We start from the raw sequence: 10070 nt of genomic DNA, 5'->3' as shown, positions 1-10070 counted from the left end.
CATATAATTACTTCACTGAAACAGGAAACTGCAATCCAAAATTTACCCATCTGGATGGATGCAGTCCGGCTCACTAACTAATAACAATAATGAATTACTTGGTTTTTGTAAGAATATGCATGGTCTCATGGCCTTTGAACTATCATTCTTACTGTATTTTTAACTGTTAAAAGAGTTGGAATTTCTTTAGTTCTTGCAAACATTTTTTGTGATCTTTATCTTTCTATTACCTGCAGATGGTATCAAGAGAAGTGTAAACATGGAATTGTGTCAAATGTCACCAAGAAGATCATCTACAGCTCAATCATCTGTATGCCATGATGATATTCATTCTGTTCCGGATAATGCAGAGCCTAAGAGTATGCATTTGTATATTTCTTTTATTTAAAGAAGTCAACTTTGTTAATTAAAAATGTCTTGACTATTGCAGAATTGGATGAGAAGCCACTTGACGTTGGACAAAGTTTCAAAATATGCAATGAAGATCTACTGGTTCAAGAGACAAGAGCTTTACCATTTCGTGAGCGCACCGGAACAGGATACTTCCCTCCAATTTCATCTAGAATGGCCCAAAATCATGTAAGGCAATCTGGTTCACAAACTAACAACAATAAGAAATCCATTGCCTGTTGTCCAATAATGATTCGTCCTTCTACAAGTCAGCAGGGAAGTGGTTCTTCTGGTAAGAATGATTCTTCTGGTAACAATAAGAAAGTCTTTCATCAACTTGTTTTTGAATCCTTCTCGAATGCTATAACCCATATAATGTCTTCACTGAAACAGGAAACTGCAATCCAAAATTGACACTAACTAATAACAATAATGAATTACTTGGTTTTTGTAAGAATGTGCATGGTCTCATGCCTTTGAACTATCATCCTAACCGTATTTTAACTGTTAAAAGAGTTGGAAATTCTTTAGTTCCTGCAAACATTTTGTGACCTTTATCTTTCTATTGCCTGCAGATGGTATTAAGAGAAGTGTAAACATAGAGTGTAGTCAAGTTTCATCGAGAAGATCGTTATCTACAGCTCAATCATCTGTATGCCATGATGATATTCATTCTTTTCCAGATAATACAGAGCCTAACAGTATGCATTTGTATATTTTTTTTATTTAAAGATGTCAACTCTATTAGTTAAAAATGTCTTGACTATTGCAGAATTGGATGAGAAGCCACTTGATGTTGGACAAAGTTGCAAAATATGCAATGAAGATATATTGGGTCAAGAGACAAGAGTTTTTCCATGTCAACATGCATTTCATATCAAATGCTTGCAATTCCTTACTCATCCTCAAGCACATTTAATTCAACCTCATTGTCCTCATTGTCCTTTCTGTCTTGAATTTCCGATAAAAATAGACTTGTCATAGAATTCCAACAGATTAGCTTTAAACAAATGTTTATAAAGAGAATTCATGGTCAGTCTTATAAACTTAAGAAAAATAAAGTTTAAAATTTCTTTTATTAAAAAATTATTGTATTACTTTTTCTTTATGATCTTCCCAAGGATATACAAGAAAAATGGCTATACATAGAACAATCACCATTACACAATTATAACAACTCTTCTTTCTGTAGATTCGAGCAGAATCGAGGAGGAAAGTTGTACATTCACATAATGTTGCAGCCCTCTTGATCCCTGCAAAAATCATTAGATGATTCCAATGAATGGTTTCTCTCTAGTCGAGAAAGAAATGATTTATCGTTATTGTATTTTACTACTTACTTCTTCATGTCCTCATATCGGCTCAATGCATTTTCAAACTTAAGCAGTACAGGTCCTGTTTCCTGCCGGTTTACATTCTTCGGGCCACCTATATAAGCCTGAACAACAAACTGTGGAGACCTTTCCCTATAATAATAGCATACCCAACAGTTTCAGATTTCAAAATTGATAAAAACGAAAATTTTGAAGGTTTTTTAATAAGACTTTGTTCGGATTAGTTTATTTGAATAATCTTCAAATATCCCACAATCTATTTCTTGTTTACCAAAATTTTGTTTTTTTTTCATTATATGTTAATGTCTTTCTAGTAAAATAACTCACTTTTTCACCTCAGCTTAGCATCTCAAAAAGGCCTTAAGAAGATTATATGATGGTTTGATTGAATGAAAAAGAGAGAAATAAACTTGCCTTCCTCCATAAAGTGATAGCCAAACCATGTAGGCTGCACCAAAGTAAACGGAAACAAATGGCTTTGTCATATCATCAGCACACTCTACTCTATATGCCTTGTAACCAAGATCCCTATAAAAAAACATTTCTCATAGAGGTCATTCTAGAATCTAGATCATGCCAAATTTTGTTCTCTTTCATATATAATATAAACTCAACTTCAATCCACAAATTAAGCAACTTATGTTCCAATGCAGTCACGGGCTTGTTTGATGTGATTCATTTGGATTTACCATATCATCAATCACTTACATATGTACTTTACATTTATAATACTGTAAAATTGTCAAATATTAAGGATTTAAGGCCTTATTTGATCTTGAATTACTTGAGTAACCAAGTGATTATTTCTAAATAATCTTGTTTGATGTAGGTTATTAACTAACGTTATAAATATATAGTAAAACAATAGATGCTATTTTGGGTGAAAAGTATTTTCAAATGGGATCTAGGTCTGGGTTTTTATGAGAAATATTCGATAAATTTATTTTGAGAACACATGTTTTTGATAAATATCTTTTCTGGATGTGAATCTAGATAAGATAATGTGTTAGAAACAATTTAATCAGATATAAATTCATAAAATTATTGATGTTTTTCATCCAAACCCCAGATTCAAAAAAGTGTTTTCAAATGGGTTAATCTAAATAATCCACGTCAATTAAGGCCCAAATAAACCACTGTTTAAATCAAACAATATTTTTTGAAAAAAACAGTTTTTGTTTTTGCAAATAAAACCCAAGATCAAACTAGCTTTCAATTATTTTGTTTCTGTAAAGGAAACAGTGGACAGAAGAACAATTTAGAGATAGAGGGAACACATACTTGTAGAGCCAGCAAGCTGTAGGGTAGTCAACACCCATTATTCCTGGTCGTGGACCAACCCCATTCAAAAACCGCATGCTAACAATTTCCGCAATAGCACATAAAATTGTCTGCATGATGAATGAGATGAAAGTGATGATCAACTTCTTCTCTCCTTATTCTAGGAGAATCATAATAACTACATACAACTAACTTACAGGCTTTACTCCTCTAGTGCTGAAATGCTTTGACAAAATAATTTCTGCTACTGCCTACAAAGCAACGACGAGATAATGATTCATTTAAGACCATTCAGAGAAATCAAGATTATCAGATTAGAAGAATAAGGAATCTTTGCTTTGTGCTGCCAATCTTTTTTAACAAAAATCTATCTAGTAGGAACATTACCCTCAACTCAACGCGGGATAAATATGGCCTCTTTTTATCATCACGTGAAAAATGCACTTTATCTCTTTTGTTGCCTGATTTGTTCCACTCTTTGCTGACACTGGGACTATTCCACATTTCTAACATGTCTTCAGGTGAAGCTTTAGATTCCCATGTTGTCTCTGTACTGAATGCTATTCATACCAATGAAAATTCAAACAGTCTCATATCAATTAGGGTACTGAGGCTTCTACATAATAAAAACTCTTTTGGACTTGTTTGATGAAGGGTTATGTAATCTAACTACCATCATCAATCACTTCAATCAAACCTTTCAAATCATTAATCAAAATCAAATTACCCTTACTTTATTTTATAAAATTTAAATATTAATACAAAAAGATATTTTAGAATTTAACCCAAATAATATACTCTTTCATCCAACAAGGTTTTCAAACCATAACCCGATTTTCTGAGAAAAATCACAAATAAAACAAGGCCTTTGCAACATTAATAGAAAAACTACTTTTTATGCAATCCTTGAGGCCCTGCTTTGCAGGAAAGGAAAGACAAAGACATTCTAGTCTAGGAACTTGTTTGATGTTGGTTTTATTTTAAAAAATAAAATGGTTTCTTAAGAAAAAAGACTTCCTAGATAAAAAGTGGGTTATTTGAGTTAAATGACTAAAATATTATTTGTATTTAAATATTAAAATGTTATAAAGATTAAAAATTTGGTATTTTAGTTGATGATTTTATAGAAGTAATTGATGAGGTGATGTGAGAGTGGTTTATTTGGATTCAATCCAAATAATCCACATCAAACAAACCCTGGGAAAGGAAGGGACATGACAGTGTATATTGACCAGATTTCTGATCACTATTTGCATTTATTGAGCAATCTTTTTCCTAATTCCAAATGAACAAAAGAGAAGTTACAAGAAGTGCATAAAAAGCAACCCACTAGGGTAGTTCAAATGGCAAGAGTCGGTGGCTATGAGACCAAAAGTCACTGGTTCGATTCCCACTTAGAATGTTTTAAGTTGAAGTAAGGGTCATGACAAGGGATTCGTGTTAACTTCCAAAATTTTAAAAAAATGCATAAGAAGCACACCTGAGGATGGATGGTGATTAGGAGCAACAGAAGCTGATGGGTCATTCATGGCAACACCAACGTCAAAAACTTTTCTGAAAAGTATAACAAGGACAATTATCACGAGTTATATAGCATACTTCCTTTATACCATATACATTTTGCAAGTAAATAAACCACCTTCACATTTAACTCTTGAGTTAATATAGCAAGTCAAATCTTTTCAAGGCACAAAACATTAAATAATAAGGACATTTGGAAAATAACCATTTGGTTATTCAAATAACCCCATACAAACAAGGCTTTAATAACAGTCACCTGTAGATACTGTAGTATGGGTGATCAAGTATTATAATATGTAACAACATTGAAAGAAAACAAGATATTTGATTTGACTTAGAGCAGGTGATGATAAAATAATGAAGCAAGTACCTGGAAGGAAGACTTTCCTTAGCAGCAAGATATCTTTTCCAATAATCCAATGTCGTTTTGTCAGTTGCCTTTTTTGGGCCACCTTTGAAAGCCCTCACTATGAACTCTTCACTTCTTTCTCTACAGATAAATTTCAATCAATCAGTACTCAGTTTCAATAGACAATGTAACTAGAAAGGCCATAAAAGAAGGTTATATATAAGATATAGGAATTACATGGTCCAAAACTCACATTTGATCGTATTTTGAATACCAACTAAGATAGGCAGCGCCAAGGTATACATTTACAAAAGGTCTGTACAAAAGGTCTGAATTCTGTTCAATTTGATACATCTTGTAGCCCATGTCACTGCACATAAATTCTGAATGTTAACAAGTAATCTTGAAGTAGAAACATGAAAATACTTAAATACCTAATCAACCAATTAGCTGTCCTTGGCAACATTTGCATGATACCAATACTAGTTTCTTTTGTCTTTTTGTTATATCTTGTGGTTAGAGGCTTTCTGTCACTTTCAAGTTCAGCTATAGCACAAACCATATCCTGCATACCAGTACAGAATTTAAGAAGTATTAAATAGGGGGATATGATCCTGATAAGCAGTTGACCTTGCTTTTTAAGTCAAATATGAAGGGATCACAACAACATCATGACGGTTCATCATCAAACTGCAAATATAACTCAACAGATAAAACTACTACTTAAAATTCACAATAAAGTTGATACATTATCTTAAGAAATCTTCTTACCCAACTCCTTAGTAAAATGACTATCTCAAGCTTGTGATTTAGTGGAGGTCAAAATATCTCTCTACAATACCAAGTTCCAAAAATTAATAGGTTCTTTTGGCACAATTATATACATGTAAATCCTGGAAACTGGCAGAATAGATAAAGAAACATTTAGTGGGTACAATGATACATAATACCAAAAAATCAGATTCCTCTTGAGCCACACTATAAGATTTATACACAAACTAAATTGCAAAATCAAAATTACGGCACAGAAAAAGCGTTGACGAATATACCGAGTCTATCTTTGAAATAAAGTGCCTGCTAACAATAATTCCCGCCAAAGCCTGGAAAAACAAAGTAAACTATGTATTATTGTAATATTACACTAAATACCAGCTGATTTGCAAAGAAAACATCACTTGATACGAGGGTGGTCAAAACGGAAAAATGAAATGGAGAAATCTCGTTTCTGAGATCAGAAGATGGTACTTCTCTAAGAAAAGGAAATTGCAAAAACAAAAAACAGAGAACTAGCATTAGCTCAAATGCTCAATGGATTCAACTTTCATTTCCTCGTCTCCTCCTGAGAATGGGGATAGAGAAATAAGTCCATTGACCTGATTAATTACGCCAAGCATAAGATCATAATCTATTTTGTTTTTTCTATTTGTTACAATAACTGGCTTATTCAAGTTGGACTGGAACATAACAATGCAAGCCTCAAAAAAAGAGTCTTAACAAGGGTAGTAAACAATTCAATAAGAACAAAAATTTCATAGAAAACCTGTCTACCTTCATCTCAATTTGTGTGAGATAAGGCTGTCCATCTGGATCTCGTGAAAGATGTACTTTTGATCCTTTATTCTCTCCAGCATTAACCCACTCTCTTTTCACTGCATGATCCATCCACATTGCTTCCATATCTTGGGGATCAATGCAGTCATCCCAATACTTGAAACTAACAGCCATCTTTGGTAAACTTGCTAGATACTTTTTATAGCATCAAATAATAAATAAGAGCTTAATTAGTTGTTTTTGTATTAGGATGAAAACGAGATGGCTATGGACATCAACCCTTTCACAACTATGAGCATCATTTAGATTGTTCACACTGATTGGCTCCTGCAGAGAGACAGCCAATTAAAACAACCCTTGTTATTACATTTGCATCAGATAAATTTCTGCAAAACTAACTAATACATGCTTTTTCGTCTTCAATCAATTAAAAAAACATCTGAGATTCATTTAAAAAGTTGAACTCTGGCGTCACAATTCTGTCGAGAATTGCATTAGAGAGATGATAAAAGGTGGGTAATGTTAAAGAAGTGGATATAGGGTGTGGTACCTGGTTGCGAGGTTATATAAATGAAGAAGATGGTGGTCGAGGGCAGGAAGGATGACGGAGGAAGTGAATTATTCTGATGATGTCTCTCCTCTTCCTTCTGTTCATCAGGCAAATGAGAGAGAAAAGACGAGAACTTGACAGGGAAGAGATGGCTGCTATTCCGGGAAAGCACGAGAAAATTCCTCAGCGGGGAAGGCCTGCGGAATGGCCGCCGGGATCCTCTCCACACTTTCCCTCCTCCCATCACCTTCTTCAATTCATTTCTTATATTTATTTATTATCAATATATAACTTCATGTTTTTTCTCATATTAAAAATAAATGATTGACATAACTCATAATTAAAGTTGCATCTAAATAAAATTCCAATTGATAACTAGATTGATAGAAGGTTACACAATAACAAGTAACTCTTTCTTCGAAATGGAAACTAAGTTAATAGGCTAGTTTTAGTTATAGATTATAATTATACAGTCAAGATTCAAATAAAAAATTAATGTTGTTCCAATAAATCAAAACAGTCCGTTATTAATGGAATTCTTTGTCGGTTAATAATTCTTTGTCGGGCTCATGGTGACTCTAATTTAGTTAGGAGGCAAATCAATGACGATTCCTCGTTCTATTCCATATTATAGTCTCTAATAAAAAAATAGTTCCGTGAACATAGAGAAGAAATTGGGTTTTAAATTCTTAGAAACCACACGAGATCAATATGTAAAATCAGAACAGGTGATTGCTGAGATTCTTCTACATCGATTCAACCTATGATAAAAAACATATTTGTACTAATGTAATTAGTAGTTCAGAATTAGTGATGACAATAAGTACTGACTGGTTTACTCGATAACCGTGGGTACCTAATGATTGAGTTCGGGTATTTTAAATTGAGTTCGAGGTCGGGCATGAGAAGGAAGAGAAGGTACCCGGGTTCGGGGACGAGAAGTATACTAAACCCAAACTAAATACCCGTTTATATTAATATTAAAAATAAAATAATTTTTTTTTAATTAAAGAATAAAGTGATTTTTCACATGCCAATAATGACAATTATCATAATAAATACATTAGTTATTTTTCTCTTAACAATACTCCACTCAATTTTTTTTTTTAATATTCCCCATAAAAATATTTATCTCTTACTATTCTTAATTTTCAATTTTTTTTAATAAAAAGTTGTTATTTCTTTTTTCTCATCTTTTATCTTCAAAAACTTTTTTATTTATTTTAATTTTTCATCTTCAAAATCTCTTTAACTTTTTTTCAACCTTTTCGTTCTAAAGTTTTTCTTTATTTGTTATCTTTTAAGTAAGTAAATAATCAAGTATCTTATTGTTAGAATTATCCTAATTAGATCCTAATTTAATGTGTGAGAAATTAAAATCTTGAATTCTGCGGAAGCGTACCTTAATTAATCGCATGAATTGTGAATCTTCTCTTTCCTTAAACTTTGCATGGATTGAATGAATCTTTCCTTAAACTTTCCTTATATGGAATGGTTCTTCCATTTGATGAGTAAGTCAATAGGTTTCTCTCTCTGTTGATGGGGACGCGAAGGAGAATTGACGTTACTTCAAATGGGGACCATTACCGTTACATATAACCAACAATAAGTTAGTTATTATAGTTTGACAATTTCTAATTTAGCCCCTTCATAAAATTAGAAATGTCACTTAGGTATCCTCACTTTATTTTCATGACAAATACACCCATAAGCCATAAACTTAATTTCACATTAGATCACATTATTTTGGCTTATATTAAATATGACATATGCACAATTATTTATTATACAAGTGACCCTAAAAATTCCAACAATCTCCCACTGGGTCACGTATGTACAAAAATAAATGTATCAACCATAATGCGCCTGAAGTTTAATGTCATCTCAATCATATGTTGTATTAAACAATTTTATCAATTAATTATATCAATATAGGACCAAAGAGCTCGTCGTTGTATTTAAGCACAACTAGACCCAACAATGATCACATAAATCAATACAATTAATTGACAAATCATACCATGAATGTGAGGAATGAAAATTTCATGCAAGGTGATCTTTTCATGTCAATTTTCAACTGGTCCTGCTTAACTTTAGTGAGATCATACTTTAAACATAATTATACAAAGTGTAATGAACTGAATAATACTTAAGTTCTGATCAGAATAAAAAATTTATAAATATCTATAAAATAATTAAACTGGAAGATGTCAAAATTACAAACTCCCACTGAAGTTAGAGATCGTTGATCTCTATAACACTCATACGAGCAATATCCTCATGAAAGACATTAGATGATAAACTTATTTTCATGAGGTTCATAACCATAGAGTTTGTACATATATATTTTATAGAAATCTATCCACTTTGTATCATTTCTTTCATAAAATAAACTTGATATCAAAATCACTTAATTTGATGCCTAGTAACATGTCATAAATTTCGCTGCAATAGTGGATGACGCCATAAGTGTTTGTTTGACACTTCTTCAAGAAATGACAAAACCAGCTAGCGAAAAATATTATCCGAAGTAGATTTCATACTATTTTGGCATCTTGTAATATCGGAGTCAGAATACTCAATGATCTCAAGACTTTCCGACTTTCTATATGTGAGCATTTAATTCTTTGTTCTTTTCAAATATCTCGTAAGTATTGGCTACTTAATGTCAAGCAAAATTTGTGACAAACAAAATGTCACCAATAATAAAACCATAAATAGACGTTTACTCCCACTGAACATGTGATACACAAATAATCAATTAAATTCACCTCAAAACCAAAAGAGAGAATTATTATTTTGTAAAATTTGTGGTATCACTAACGAGATGCTTCTTTAAGTCTATAGATGAATTTCTTTAATTTGCAAACCATATTAATTTGGTCTCTCGACACAAAGTATTCTCATTGCACCAAATTGTTTTTCAATGTCTCTATTGAAAAAACCCCTTAACATCTACTATGGTGAAGCTCCATATCAAAATATGTAACGAGTACCATAAATTGTTCTTAAAGAGTAATTCAATTAAATTGGATTGTCATAAAGACACTTGATTTTGAGGTTGTTGAGTTTGTACTTAGTGAGTTTGATCATA

At 32.2% G+C, this 10070-nt stretch overlaps 1 protein-coding gene across 1 annotated transcript; it reads right to left on the bottom strand.

The window, feature by feature from the left end:
- Positions 1-1458: 1458 nt before the first annotated feature.
- LOC124938821 lies at positions 1459-7198 on the bottom strand. Its single transcript, XM_047479338.1, has 13 exons — positions 6977-7198; positions 6424-6753; positions 5925-5975; positions 5310-5440; positions 5129-5245; positions 4897-5016; positions 4486-4559; positions 3393-3565; positions 3203-3256; positions 3006-3115; positions 2139-2252; positions 1731-1856; positions 1459-1643 (listed from the first exon to the last, which is right to left on the bottom strand). The coding sequence occupies exons 2-13, from the start codon at positions 6598-6600 to the stop codon at positions 1616-1618; spliced, it is 1275 nt and encodes a 424-aa protein (XP_047335294.1). The 5' UTR covers positions 6601-6753; positions 6977-7198; the 3' UTR covers positions 1459-1615.
- Positions 7199-10070: the final 2872 nt, after the last annotated feature.

This window comes from Impatiens glandulifera, chromosome 5 (assembly GCF_907164915.1).
Source record: "Impatiens glandulifera chromosome 5, dImpGla2.1, whole genome shotgun sequence".
Classification (NCBI taxonomy): domain Eukaryota; kingdom Viridiplantae; phylum Streptophyta; class Magnoliopsida; order Ericales; family Balsaminaceae; genus Impatiens; species Impatiens glandulifera.
The sequence above is the reverse complement of the archived record's forward strand: the minus strand, read 5'-3'. Positions and strand labels throughout refer to the sequence as shown.